The sequence below is a fragment of the Peromyscus eremicus genome, chromosome 2, assembly GCF_949786415.1.
Source record: "Peromyscus eremicus chromosome 2, PerEre_H2_v1, whole genome shotgun sequence".
Taxonomy (NCBI): domain Eukaryota; kingdom Metazoa; phylum Chordata; class Mammalia; order Rodentia; family Cricetidae; genus Peromyscus; species Peromyscus eremicus.
In genome coordinates this window covers 79,529,153-79,543,286 of record NC_081417.1, presented here as the reverse complement: position 1 = coordinate 79,543,286, position 14,134 = coordinate 79,529,153, and the positions used below count along the sequence as shown (strand labels likewise).

The following is a 14,134-nucleotide window of genomic DNA, read 5'->3' as shown; positions in this document are numbered from 1 at the left end:
AGGCTTAACTAAGGATTTGAGATTCATCAAGCGTATGACTGTGGGTCCTAGGCGTAGCAACAGACAATTTGATGATGAAAAGATTCAACAACAAAACTATACAGATCAATTTTTGTCCCCAGTAGTAGCTAGGAAAACAGAATCAAATTTAAGATTAAGAATAGAAAAGTGAATGGGGGAGATGGCTCAGTAGTTAAGAGCATTGGCTTCTCTTCCAGAGGACCTGGATTTGATCCCCACCACCCACATGGTGGCTCACAACCTTCTGCAACTCCAGTCTTGTGGCCTTCTGGCCAACACCATCTTCTGGCCTCCTTGAACATCAGGAATGCACATGGTGCATAGGACACTCATGCAGACAAAACACCCCCACACATTAAATGAAGAAAGAAAAAAAAAAAAAAGAGAGAGAGGCAGTTCCATGAGCAGTCTCCGATTTGGCTGTTCCCCTATTGGTTTTGTTAAGGAAATAGCACATCTGACAGTGAATGCTGACACTGCTTTTCAGTTCCTCTTTTACAAGTGCAGTTTAATTTTCCCGAAGTTTGACTTAACTTTATGACTTTCCTGATTCTATGTAGGATATTGAAGGCTAACCGGAGTAGGAGTACTGATGTCTGGCGTGGTGGTTTTAAGTGGTTAATAGTCTGCTTTTCACGTTCCTGGGCCTCTTTTCATTTGCTTGCTTGTTTGTTTTTGAGACATAATTTTACTGTGCCTCTCTGGTTAGCCTGGTATTCACAATTTATGGCAGACTATCCTCCAACTCAGAGATCCACCTGCTTCTGCCTCCGGAGTGTTGAGATTACCCAGATGAATCGAGCTTGGACAAGTTCCCCAACCTTAAAGTCAATGGCTAACCTAAAGTAGTAATCAAAAGGCATGTCTTCTCCTTCCGTCTTAGCCCTTTCCCCACCATTGTGACTTTGAAGTGAAGAAATGGGCAAATGTTTGCTAAGTACATCGTGTTTGACTTCAGCTAATACAGAGGAATAAGGCATAGTTCTTACCCCTTAAACAGTGGAATAAAATAAAACAACAAACAAATCACAAAGCCTTAAACATTTTAGATTTATTTATTTAATGTTAATGTGTAGGAGTGTGTATACAGGGTGTCAGGTTTACAGATGGTTACGAACCACCATCTGGGTGCTAGGAACTGAACCCAAGTCTTCTGCAATAGCAACAAATGCTTTTGGCATCTGAGCCATCTCTCCAGCTCCCACAGGCTTTGTTTGAGATTGCATCTCACTATATTGCCCTGTAAATTCTTAAATTCCTGGGTTCAAATACTCCACCAGAGAGCTTCTGAGCTGCATCCCCACCTGACCTTCCTTTTATTGTCAATTATTGGTGTGTAAGCAATTATACCCTATCTAGATTTAAGCTTTGGGCCAGCAAAATGGCTCAGTGGATAAAGCCTTGACAATCCAAGTTCAATCCCCATAAACCACATAAAGATAGAAGAAGAGAACCATTTCCACAAAGTTGCCCTCTGGTCCTGCATGCACACTGTGGCACATACTCTCCTACACATGCAAGCACATACACATTGTACATACGCAGTACTGATAAGTTTTTCAAAATTTATACATATAAGACTTGACAGTTTTTCACTATTGCTAAAGGTATTATTGCCTAGAATTTAACCCCTTTAAGAACCTCAGCCAGGCATAATGGCACATGCTTTTAATCCCAGCACTCAGAGGCAGAGGAAGGTAGATATCTGTGAATTCAAGTCCAGCCTAATCTACATAGGGAGTTCCCAGGCAGCCAGGCCTCATAGTTAAACACTGTCTTAAAAAAGAAAGAAAGGGGAGAGAATCTTTAGGTCACCCTGAGTAAAAGGAAAAATCTCAGTTTCCCCTATGTTTTTTATTAAGAAAAATTTTTTTTATTCATTTTACATACTAATCACAGATCCCCCCCCCCTTCCCTCCTCCTGCCCACTCAATTGATTTGTGTTGCTATAACAGAATAGAACAGACTGGGTAAGTAATTAAAGAAAATAAATTTAGGACTTAGTTGGTGGAGTACACCACCATATAACGGTTACCCCTTTAGATAACTCATAATTTGTGATATCTAATCTCCTCATTTGATCATAAACTTCTGGAAAAAGAATCCAGTTTTGCTCACCCATGTGTACCTAGCTCTTAGTATACTGCTTAACATCTCTTAAGCCCCAGGAAAACATCTAACTTAGATTAGCTTCCAGGGAAACCAGGCACAGGAACAATGCTCCAGGTAGAAAGAATAGCATGTCTAAAGGCTGGAGTTTAAAAAAATCTTAACCTTGACCTGGGGATGTGGTTTAATGATCAAGTCTTTGCCCATCCTGCATGAGACTCTTGAGTTTAATCTCCAGCATCTGCACCCCTCTCCAAAAAAAAGTTCCTGCCTTATATAAGAAACTGAAGGGATTTGGAGATGGCCCACCAGTGAAGAGCACTGGCTGCACTTCTACAGGACCTGAGTTCAATTCCTAACTCCCATGGCAGCTCACAACCCTCTTTAACACAAGTCTCATGGAATCCGGTGCCCTCTTCTGGCCTCTGTGGGCACTGCATGCATGTGATGCACAGACATATATGCAGGTAAAACCATGATTTCTAGCATAGCCAGGGCTACATATAAAATCTTTAAAAAGAAAAGAAGCTGAAAGTTCCTTATAGTAGCTGTAGCACACAGTTGGAGATAAGAAAGAAATGACTAAGTATGAAGCTTCGGAAGTAAGGAGATGAAGTCTTGAAGGGTTTTCTAAAACCATCTTCATCTTGTAGAGCTTGGATTAAAAAAAGAAAAATTTTTTACATTTATTTGTTACTTATTTATAGTGTGTATGTGTAGATGCATGGGTACAGGCACACATGTGTGTCATAGCATGAGTATGGAGGTCAGGGGTAACTTGTAGGAATTGTTTCTCTCCTTTCACCACCTGCTTTCTGTAGATTGAGCTCATGTCAGTCATCAAGATTAGCGACAAGCACCTTTACCCACTGAGCCATCTTGGTGACCTAAGTTCCAAGTCTGTATCTTACTAATATTGAAGAGTCATCAAGAATAATCATGTAGATGCAGTGTGTAGAATGTATAAGAAGTAGATAAGAGTTGGGTCTGGTGGTACATGCCTGTAATCCCAGCTACACAGGAGGACTGAAAGATCAAGGTCAACCTGGCCCTTTAGTAAGACTCCATCATAAAGTAAAGTAACATAAAAAAGGGTGATGGTGATGGATATAGCTCGGTGGGAGAGCACTTGCCTGGCATGTTCAAGGCCCTATGGTCAATCCCCAGTACTGGAGTAGGTCTGGGGAGAGAGAGAACTGTGTAAGACGTAGGTGGGGGGGGTGAATTAGGAGATTATTGCAGTTATTAAAACTATACAGAGGTGGCCAGGTGGCAGTAGCACACACCTTTAATCCCAGCACTCTCGAGGCATAGCCAGGCGGATCTCTGTGAGTTCGAGGCCAGCCTGGTCTACAGAGCGAGATCCAGGACAGGCACCAAAACTACAGGGAGAAACCCCGTCTTGAAAAAAACCTATACAGAGGTGATGGCAGCATAAATGGAGGTAGGGAAGTGGGGGATGCATTTGGGAACTCTCTAGGAAATACAATCAGATAGAACTTGGGTCAGCTACTGATTTCAAATCACAAATACTGTCTTGATTTCAGAGAGCCTCAGCTGCTACTGCTGTTACTGAGTGGTGAGCTACACCATCAGAGATATTTAAGATCACAGGCAGCAGCATTTAAAGTGATTAAAAGTTTGGGATATGTCAGATGAAATTTTATTTTCATTTTTCACTAACAGTGCCAGGCTGGCTTCTCTTTTTGGATTGGATCAAGCAACTACGGGCCATGGAAATGAATTCTTCCAGTACACAGCCCCAAAGCAGCCTAAGAAAGGCCAGGGAATAGTGGCCACAGGTAAGTTAAGAGGCATTAGGATTGTGTTGTAATGGGTTGGTTGGATGGCTAACTGTCTTTGGAAGTGACATGCTATGATGGTTAATATTGGTTGTCAACTTGGTAGTATCTAGAATCACTTAAGGGACCAACTCTGGGCATATCTGTGGGGAGTTCCTATACTGGACTAACTGGATGAGGAAACTACTTTAAATATGGGTGAAGTTTTATGGGAACAGAACAAAGAAAAACACAAATCAAAGTTTTTTTCATATACATTGGTGGAGCCATGAGGATAAAACAAACTGAGAAAATCTCTGCTGTAGGCCTCAGATGCTATCTGATGACATTCTTAGCCTTTTGGTTGGTGGAAGCTAGTATTCTTTTAAGTTAATACATTCCAAAAGGCTCTATCTGTTAGTCACCAGGATGTTAGATTAGACACATGAGTAGGCAAGAGAGGGCTCCTGAGGGGGCTGAAGACAACCCAGGATAGGTTGTAATTAGGCTCTGAACCTGCAAACCTTCTTATCTCAGCCCGATCACTGGCCTTCTGGTCAGTTCATCAGACTTGTAGGAGATTCAGTGTTAGGTGGGGTTCCTTCCAGGAACTTTCATCCACACTATCACCCTAAATTTCCTGTACTAGAAGAGGGAAATAGCTTTATTTTTATATACCCTAGTTGTCTGAGCATTGAAAAGAGAAAAGAACACTGTAGTATGGCCCTGTTTTCTAGACAATACTTCTTATCTAGCCATAAAATTTGTCTGTGGTGTATGGTGTTGGGGCTGGAGTGAGTCTAGCATCATCTGTTGTCATTATGTAAAGCTCTCACTTAGAGCCTGTTTCCTTACCACCAGACAAGGTTGTGGAGCTCTTTCTGGATCCAATGAGGAGAGTGGTAATGAAAGCATTGTTACACCAACCAGAAAGTATGAAGTGGAATTTTGAGGATAGTTTTGAGGTGAAAATCAAAAAAATGAATGACACCTTTGTTTTCTTCATCTTCAGGAAATCAGACAGCACCAAAACCAGCAACAACCACCACAGGCACTTCGTCAGTACTGTTTGCAACTGCAGTGCACGCATATCGATAGTAAGTCGTTGGGAGACAAAGCTCTGTACAAAGGGTAGGGAAGTGTAGGATGCAGTTCCTGTCCTTTCTCAGAAGCCCATGCTCATTGCAGCCTCGTTCCTCAGTCCTTGCCTAGACAGGGCCTTAAATAACATTATCTTGTCTGTGCTGTTAATGTTTGGGCCCTCCACAGCAGCTTCTTAAGTTCTTAGGAGTACTGTGGATAATAGATGATTTGTTGTAGGATATCATTTTAAGATGTGTTACTTTTGTTTATGTTGCATTTATTTAACTCTGTGAAGCTGTGTTACTATGGCTATCTAAAACATCTGATGGTCTAATAATGAACTGAATGGCCAATATCAAAGCAGGAGAAAGGATAGGCAGGGCTGGCAGGCAGAGAGAATATATAGAAGTAGAAATCTGGGAAAAAAAGTAGTCAGAGAAGGAGGAGGACTCCAGGGGCCAGCCACCCAGCTACACAGCAAGCCATGGAGTAAGAAACAAAGAAAGGTATACAGGAATAGAAAAGGAAAAGCCCAGAGGCAAAAGATAGATGGGATAATTTAAAGTTAAGGAAAGCTGACAAGAAACAAGCCAAGCTAAGGGCGGGTATTTATAATTACGAATAAGCCTCTGTGTGTGATTTATTTGGGAGATGGGTGGCGGGCCCCCAAAGAGCTAAGAGCAAAAAACAACTAATAACAATGACTGAGGAATAAAGAAGTTGGAGCTGGGTGTGGTGACACTCATCTTTAATCGCAGCACTTGAGAGGCAGAGACTGCAGGATCTCTGTGAGTTCCAGACCAGCCAGAGTTATACCAATGAGAGCCTGTCTCAAAGAAAAAGAAGTTGCAGAAGAGCTTTAGATTAAAAACTGTCTGCCTCTGACCTCTTCTAGAGGCCAGATGCCTAGCTGTATCCAAACAGTGCTGTCTCTTGATGGTTTATAGAGGTCCTGATATCTGTTATTTTCTTGCTTTAATAGCATAAACGGTCAATATGCAAAGCAGGGCAAATTCGGAGCTGCTGTCCTGGGGAACCACACAACCAGAGAGGTGAGAAGCCCCACATCAATTCATGTGCCACATCCCAAGTATTGTTAGTACCAGGAGTCTGGTTTTTATCTGCCTGATCTGGCTCGTGTGTCAGGATAACAGTGGCTACTAGTGATAAGTCTGAGTGTGTAGGATTCAGTAAATGGCCTCAGTTTGTATACTGTTAGGCATTAAAGCAGGTGCAGCTGCTCAGAATGTTTGCTTCAGACGTTTCATTTGTGATGGTTCTAGTGCCAGAGCTGGAAAGCTTTGGAGTACACTGTTAAGGATGTTCTTTGTTGGGTAGTTAATGATCATTCATTGAACTGTCAGCACATTCCATCTTTATGCCTCTGTTAATGACTGATATTTATCCTTTGCAAGTCTGAAAACAAGGTTGAACAGTTGATTAGTCAGGGTGAAGTGTCGTGGATGTCACTAAAGGCCCCTAAGCCTGACTTCTTTGAGTTGGTACATCCAGCTCAAATACCGCTCCAGAACATTGAGTTAGACATTATTGAGCTGAACATCAATTCTAGCATTTCAGAGGCCCAGAGAACACGGGTTCCTGCTGCTCTGCCACTCTCAGCACAAAGCTAAGATTAGTTGCCCATGGTGACTGATACAATGGACAGCACTGTAAGACACACAAAAACAGGTATGGGAAATTTGAAACACAAATCAGCGGGGCTCAAATATGCAGCCATAAGTATTAGTACTAAGCTCTTGCTAGGGTTATTAAGTCTTTCGTCTGTGATCACACCCTCACCTTTCTTTTCACACTCAGGTTATTTTGAACAGATCTCAATATACAATTTCAGTGGTAAATGCTTTAGTATATAATTCTAAGAGACGAGATACTTAAAAACAAAACTGTCAGGTAATTATCACACCTAAAGAAGTAAACAGTACATCTTAATCTCAGTCACTACCAGGAAGTGTTCAAATTTCCTTGTTCCTGTATTGTTTTTCTTCTTGTACATCCATTTGAATCAACATCTAGTGAGGTTACCCATTGCAGTTGGTCCCTGTGTCCCTCAAATCTTCCATCCTCCCATCAGGAAGCAAATGATGTCTGGCTGTCTCTTGTTTTGTGTTTTAGCAGCTGCTTGATGACTATTATCTAGACCTATTAATTCGTTAGAGATTACAATTTGGATCTTAGAACTCTAGCTGTGGCACATCACTATGCTTGATAACCAGAAAGGTTTAAATCTACAGAACTGGAATCCAGGCACATAGAGGCCAACTGTGACATTTTTTTTATATATAAAATTTTGCAGTTTAACATTTTAAGTACACAGTCCAGTGGCTATTTTGTTTTATTTTTTAATTAATTTATTTTATAATTATTTATATAATGTATATGGGTGGTTTGCCTACATGTCTGTCTGTGTGTGTACCACTTATGTGCCTAGTGCCAAAAGAGGCCAGAAGAGGGTATAGGATCCCCTGGAACTGGAGTTATGAGCCACCATGTGGGTGCTGGGACTTGAACTCAGGTCCTCTGGAAGAATAATCAGTGCTCTTAACTGCTGACCTGTCTCTCCAGCCCCAATCCAGAGGCTTTAATTACATTTACAGTATTAAGTACTCATCACTACTAGTCCCATTTTTTTTTTGTAATCTCAAACAGAAACGATCCGTTAAGTGGTAACCCTCCATCTCCCCTACCCTTACTCCTCCATAACCTCTAATCTGCTGTCTCTGTGAATTTACCTGTTCCAGATACCTCATGTAAGTGAAGTCATGTGACATTTATCTTTTTGTGATTGACTTGCTTTATTAGCTCAGTACCCTCAAAGTTCATCCCTGGTTTTTCTTACCCATGACCTTTCTAAGTACAGCTGTAGCCCTGTGCTAGAATGCTGACCCCCTGTGTATAATTCTATGCCAAGAAAAATGCCCGTAAGAAATGAGGACAAAATAAATTTGCAGACAAACAAAAGTTGGGAGAATCTATTGTCAGTAGATTGTTACTATGGGAAATTTGAAAGGAAGTTCATTAGGTAGAAGGAGGTACATGTCCACGTCCTCTATAAGACATGGAGAAAGTTCATAGATGCACTATCCATATGGTTTCAAACTGGACACAGCTTGAATAGCCATGACTAGGAGAGTGAGTAAACAGGTTGTGTTATATTCATATAGAATAATAGTAATGGACAATAGAGAACCAAGTACTGGTACATTAAGTGACAGGGCTTAGTCTACATTAAATGAAAAAGGCAGGACAAAAATCAAGATCTATAAGACATAGTAATTTAACTATAGTGAAATTGGTCTATGACTGAGTCATAGTAGTGGTTCCCTGGAGTAGGGAGAGATTATTGATGGGAAGGGGCAGGGGAGCTATTAGGATGTAGGAAACAATGGTCTTTTCTCAATCTGACTGGTTGCCACGTGGGCACATATACGTGTGAAAATTCACTGAGCTGTACATGTATGATTTATGTGATTTTTTTCCCTCTCAAATTTAAAAGATTTTTGTTGTTGTTGGTTGGTTGGTGTTTTTTGAGACAAGATTTCATTCTGTAGCTCATGTTGAACTCAAACTCATGGCAATCCTCCTGCCTCAGCCTCCAAAGAGCTGGGGTTACAGGCATGCACCACCAAATCTGGCTTGCATTTTCTGTAAAGCATTCAGCCACTATCCCTTATTTACCCCTCATATGAATGGAAATGCCAAGAAAATAAAGCTATTGTTAATTACAGTTAAAGAGTGCAGCCAGAATGAAAAGAGGTAAATGGCCAGTGAAAAATCCTATTTCACAGACTGAACGGTTTTGAGATTTGTAGCTGTAGGAAGCATAGCCTCATGTCTTACTGATGATCCTGTTTTCTTTTTCTGTCCATTGTGTTTGACTACAGTATAGGATTCTTCTTTACATCAGTCAGCAGCAGCCAGTGACTGTTGCTACAATTCATCTGAACTTTGAGCTAATGGTAAGAGTCCCTCCTACTGGAATTTCTATCCCCATTAGGTTTGTGGGAAGGATGGGCCTGAACATTCCTGATAGAAAAAGATCCTCTGCTCAGGCCTAGACACCAGTAAGCAGCCCTTCAGAAAGGTCTCCTGGTTCCTTTTGGGAAAGTGGACTTGTGTGTGTGTGTGTGGGGGGGGGGGGTTTCCTGTTTACTGCCTGAGTCCCTGAACCAGTCCTCAGTCCTCCTCTGGGAGCTGAGACAGTGAGATTTACCCACGTGCTGCTCTGCTTGAATTACCCAGACTTTTTTGTCCTCCCAGGTTCGGTCCAATAACTACAGCACCTTTTATGATGACCAGAGACAAAACTGGTCTATCATGTTTGAGTCAGAGAAGGCTGCTGTGGCGTTCAATAAACAGGTGACGTCTTCTTACTCTTTCCTGTGCAAAGCCAGAGCACTTGTTTGGAGTCTTCCTTATTTAAGTTATGGCAAAACCATAACTGCTCTGTGTTATTAATGACAAGGTAAAGAACCCACTAAGCTTGCTGTGTTTCAGGAAAAGAATAGACGTTCTTATTGAAATTGCCTGAGGAAATATTTAAAGGGAAAAATGGGGAAATGTAAGCTTATTTGATTAAACACTTTTTTTGCTGGGCTGGAGAGATGGTCCCGTGTTAAAACACTTGTTGCTGTACAAGTGTAAGGACCAGAGTTCACATCCCTAGCACTCAAATAAGTGCTGGACAGGTGTGACAGAGATGGATTCCCAGGACAAACTGGCCGGTTAGACTAACAGAATCAGGGAGCTCTGGGTTCAGCCAGAGACGCTGGCTCAGTAAATACAGCAATCAAAGAAGACACCTAGCCTTAGCCTCTGGCCTCCAGACACACACAGCCTCATATCCATGTGCCCATACATGTGAACACACATACACATACACCACACACACATACAGATGCAAAAATCCCTACCTTTTTTGTTACACAATTTTCTTAAAGATACATGAAACCTGTAAAAGTAGTATATCAAAAGACTTAAAATTTTATAAGCTCATTGCAGAAAAACATCTAAAACAATCATTTAAGAGCTAGTTGGTGAAGTGTCTGTCATGTAAACGTGAGGCCTTGAGTCCGATCCCCAGAACTGTGTGATAAAGAGAAAGCCAAGAGTGGTAGTGAGTACTTATAATCTCTGCACTTTAATCCTTTGGCCTCTACACATATGTATACACACACACATGTACCCACACACAAGCATGTAGCACACACACATTCGTAACTTTACTACCCAGAGTAACACATATTAACACATTACATTGCCTCTTTATGTGTATAGTAAGTGTAAGTATGTGTATTCCTTCAAGAGTTCTATAGTTTCTATATTTTATCTTCCTACCTCATGAAAATAGAAGCTTGTACTATGGATGTTGTCTGCTATGGTTTGAATGTACCTTTCCCTAGGAGGTCACATTATTGAAATCTAATCACTAAGGTAATGGTAGTAGGAGGTTGGGTCTTTGGGAGGTGGTTATTAGATCATGAGGTCAGAGCCTTTGTTTACTTACTGTTATTTCCTAGGTGCATTGCTAAGCACTCTGTTTGAATTGGCCTGTCTAATTTCCATAGCCACATATAAGATTTGCAAAGCTCTTCTTCATTTTGCAAGTGGGATCGGGTAAATCTATGGAGATTAAGTTATTTGCTGAAGGTCAGAGTTAAGAAGTGGCAATGCCTGGCTCTGTACCCAGACATTCTGACTCCAGTGCTGTCTTGTTAGGCACCTAGATTCCTGGCCAGATTACTGACTTTGGAATGGCTTACGTCTACACTTGTAATCTGTTTGTTAGTAGATGTAGCTGTTTGAGAAAGAATATTAGCGGTGATGGGATGGGTACTTATGAAGCTTAAACCAAGCTTATGGTGCTCTGATTTGACCTTGCAGGTGTGTGTGGCCAAATGCAATAGCAGTTCTTCCTTGGATTCAGTGCTGTGTCAGGACCTGGTTGCAGCAGAGGGTCCTGCTGTAGATACTGGAGATTCTTTGGAAGTAGCCTATACAGGCTGGCTCCTTCAGAATCAGATGCTGGGCCAGGTAAGACAGTGTACTCTCCAAGTTCTTTCTGTGTAAGTGGCACGTGGCTTTCCATGTGCACATGGAAAGTGAACTGTGGCTACTGATCAGTAGAAACCTTTGCTGAGACTGAATCAGTCTTCACAAAACACATTCATGAAGTACTTCTGTGTAAATGTGCTCAGTGACCCCATACCCCATCTCATATCTAGGGGGACAGTTTCCTAAGGATAATTGATGCGTATGTCTTGTCCTCCCTGCCAGTTTCAAACTTGAATGTAGCTTTAAGAAATAGATCTTATTTTTAGACCTTCTCACCATCTTTCTTTTTCTTTTAGAGACAGGGGCTTACTATGTAGCCCTGGATGGCCTGGAACTTGCTATGTAGACCCAACTGGTCTGGAGATCACAGAGATCTGCCTGCCTCTGCCTCTGCCCTCTCTCCAGAGTTCTGGGATTAAAATCACATGCCACTGTGTCTAGCTACCATTTTCCTTTACTAGACACTGTAAATATGTTGGAATTGTGTTTTTAGTACTGTTAAGTTCTCAAAAGCAATGGGATGTGACAGAAAGAGCTATATGACTTAAAAAGTGTGAATATGTGGGCTATGGTGGCACAGGTTTTTAATTCCAGCACTTGGGAGGCAGGTGCAGGCCTATTTCTATGAGTTCAGGGCCTGCCAGATCTACATAGTGAATTCCAAGCCAGCCAGAACCACATAGTGAAAGCTTGTATCAAACAAAACAAAAGACAAAACAACAACAACAAAACAACAGGGTGGGGGCGCAGATCAGGGCCCAGCTGTATCCCAGCTTGACCTGGATCAAACCTGTGAAACCTGTGGTTTTCCCCATTTGTGCACGGAGGTTAGTAATCCTCCCCTGCTTTCCTGGCAAGACAGTATCAGCACCAAATGAGTACAGTTACTGAAAATGTGTCATAGATGTGATGGTGCCAGAGTGTGCTGTTCCCAAGATTGGCAAATCATTGTTCCCAGGGGTATTGGTGTGATAACCTCCAACCATAATGTAGTCCCATCCTTTTAGCTTCTTCGGGAGCCACGTGCCCATCATACCTGCTGTTTCCTGTTTAGAAGTACTGACCCCGGTAGTTGATTATTATCATGAGGGTTATTGTTTTTGAAATTGACTGACTTTCTTTACTTTACCAAATGGCAGGTTTTTGACTCTACTGCTAACAAAGATAAACCTCTTCGCCTGAAATTAGGATCAGGAAAAGTTGTCAAGGTAAAAGCCTGTTGGAATTTAACTTTTATGTTGTAGCATCCTCAACCTGTCCTTGTCTTCTAGAGTCTGGAAAAGCTTGCTTGAAAAGTGGGAAGGGGCTGGGCGGTGGTGGCGCACGCCTGTAATCCCAGTACTCGGGAGGCAGAGGCAGGCGGATCTCTGTGAGTTTGAGGCCAGCCTGGGCTACAGAGTGAGTTCCAGGACAGGCTCCCAAGCTACACAGAGAAACCCTGTCTCGAAAAACAAACAAACAAACAAACAAACAAAAGAAAAGTGGGAAGGGGAAAGGTGTTCTACACTGTCGACATTGGAGAAATGTTTACCTATGAGAAGCTATGCTGAAGAGGAGTGCATTTGTTTTTTAGACCCTCCCTTTCTTTTCCTCCTATGGCTCTGAGGAAATTATTCCATTGTTCCCACAGCCTGATGGAGAGGTGGCACTATGTCCCAGCAGCTGCCATAATGCCCGATTCTCGTCTGTTTGACTGGGTGTAGCATGAGGAGCACTGCTCTAGGATTCGAGTTGTGAATTTTGCTTATCAGTGACCATTTGAACATATGTTCAGTGTCATGGTATTGGGCATGTTAGGGCATTGTGCTGGGTCTATTCATCCATGTACAAAATGTTTTTTCACTGCATTGCCTATGTCTGTTTTGCCCAAATTCTTTGGAGACTTTTTCTGTTAAATAGTTAAGGCATACTCCTTGAAGTTAGACGGGTCTTATGTTCAACATCAGCTTAACACCTACTGACTGTGTAATCTCTAAGCCAGTTATTGAACCTCCAAAGTCTGTTTTCTCACTTAAGAAGTGAAGGCAGTGCTAGCAATCATGGGATTCAACAAGCAGGTGGAATTCAACAAGCAGGTGGAATGCTTAACCATAGCTATACCTGGAAAAACGTGATTTAATAAGTGATAGCTTCGATTCTCTTTTAATACTATAATTCTGCCCCACCCCCATCATTTAAATGTCTTGCCCAACTCCAGATGTGCCAGCTTTTATTCTCTTTTTTTTTTTCATTTGTTTATTGTTTCTGTGTGTGTGTGGTGTATGTAAGTTTATGTGTTTGTGTGTATGTTTACGTTCTTTTTGTCTGATGAGCTTTTTCCCACTTCCGGTTTCTATAGGGCTTAGAGGATGGACTACTGGGCATGAAGAAAGGAGGAAAGCGGTTAATTATCATTCCTTCAGCCTGTGCTGCTGGCTCTGAAGGAGTAATAGGCTGGACTCAGCCAACAGACTCAATCCTGGTGTTTGAGGTAGAAGTTAGGCGGGTAAGTGAAACTGACCTGTGTTGTGCTTGTAAATCTGATTCTGAAGATATAGATTGCTTTTAAAAAATAGAAATGGCAGGGTAGGGAGAAGGTTGGTAGAGTTCTTGCCCTCAGTCCCCGGAACCTACACAAACATGCTGGTATGGTGGCACATGTTTGTAATGACCATACGTATTTGTATACATATGTGTATATATATACACGTATACACGTATATATGTGTACATAGAAGACATATGTATGTATGTTCATGCATTCCTAGGAATTTCTGAAAGCTTTAGAAGAAATGATGAGTGGTTTTCTCTGAGAATGTACTTGGATTTCATCGTCTTTGTCTTTTTTTTTAGTGTATAAAAATCTTGTCAGCCAGGTGTGGTGGTGCATATCTTTAGTCCCAGCATTTGGGAGGCAGAAGCAGTCAGATTTTAGTGAGTTTGTGGCCAAACTGATCTACTAATGAGTTTCAGACCAGCCAGGGTCACACAGTGAGACCCTGTCTTTGAATAGCTATAATTTCTATACTAAAATAGCAACTAATTTTGGTTGGTTTATAGTATCCCTTCTCTCAAATGGCCTTATTATT

The 14,134-nt window shown here is 41.6% G+C and overlaps 1 protein-coding gene across 2 annotated transcripts in view; it reads left to right on the top strand.

The window, feature by feature from the left end:
* Positions 1-14,134, top strand: part of Fkbp15 (FKBP prolyl isomerase family member 15) — a 56,765-nt gene that overhangs the window by 1,927 nt on the left and 40,704 nt on the right. For both annotated transcript variants that reach the window (XM_059254421.1, XM_059254420.1), the window contains exons 2-9: positions 3,817-3,932; positions 4,924-5,008; positions 5,977-6,046; positions 8,897-8,971; positions 9,273-9,371; positions 10,896-11,045; positions 12,206-12,274; positions 13,405-13,551. In XM_059254421.1, coding sequence (XP_059110404.1) covers positions 3,817-3,932; positions 4,924-5,008; positions 5,977-6,046; positions 8,897-8,971; positions 9,273-9,371; positions 10,896-11,045; positions 12,206-12,274; positions 13,405-13,551 — 811 coding nt within the window. The remainder of the gene's footprint in view (positions 1-3,816; positions 3,933-4,923; positions 5,009-5,976; positions 6,047-8,896; positions 8,972-9,272; positions 9,372-10,895; positions 11,046-12,205; positions 12,275-13,404; positions 13,552-14,134) is intronic.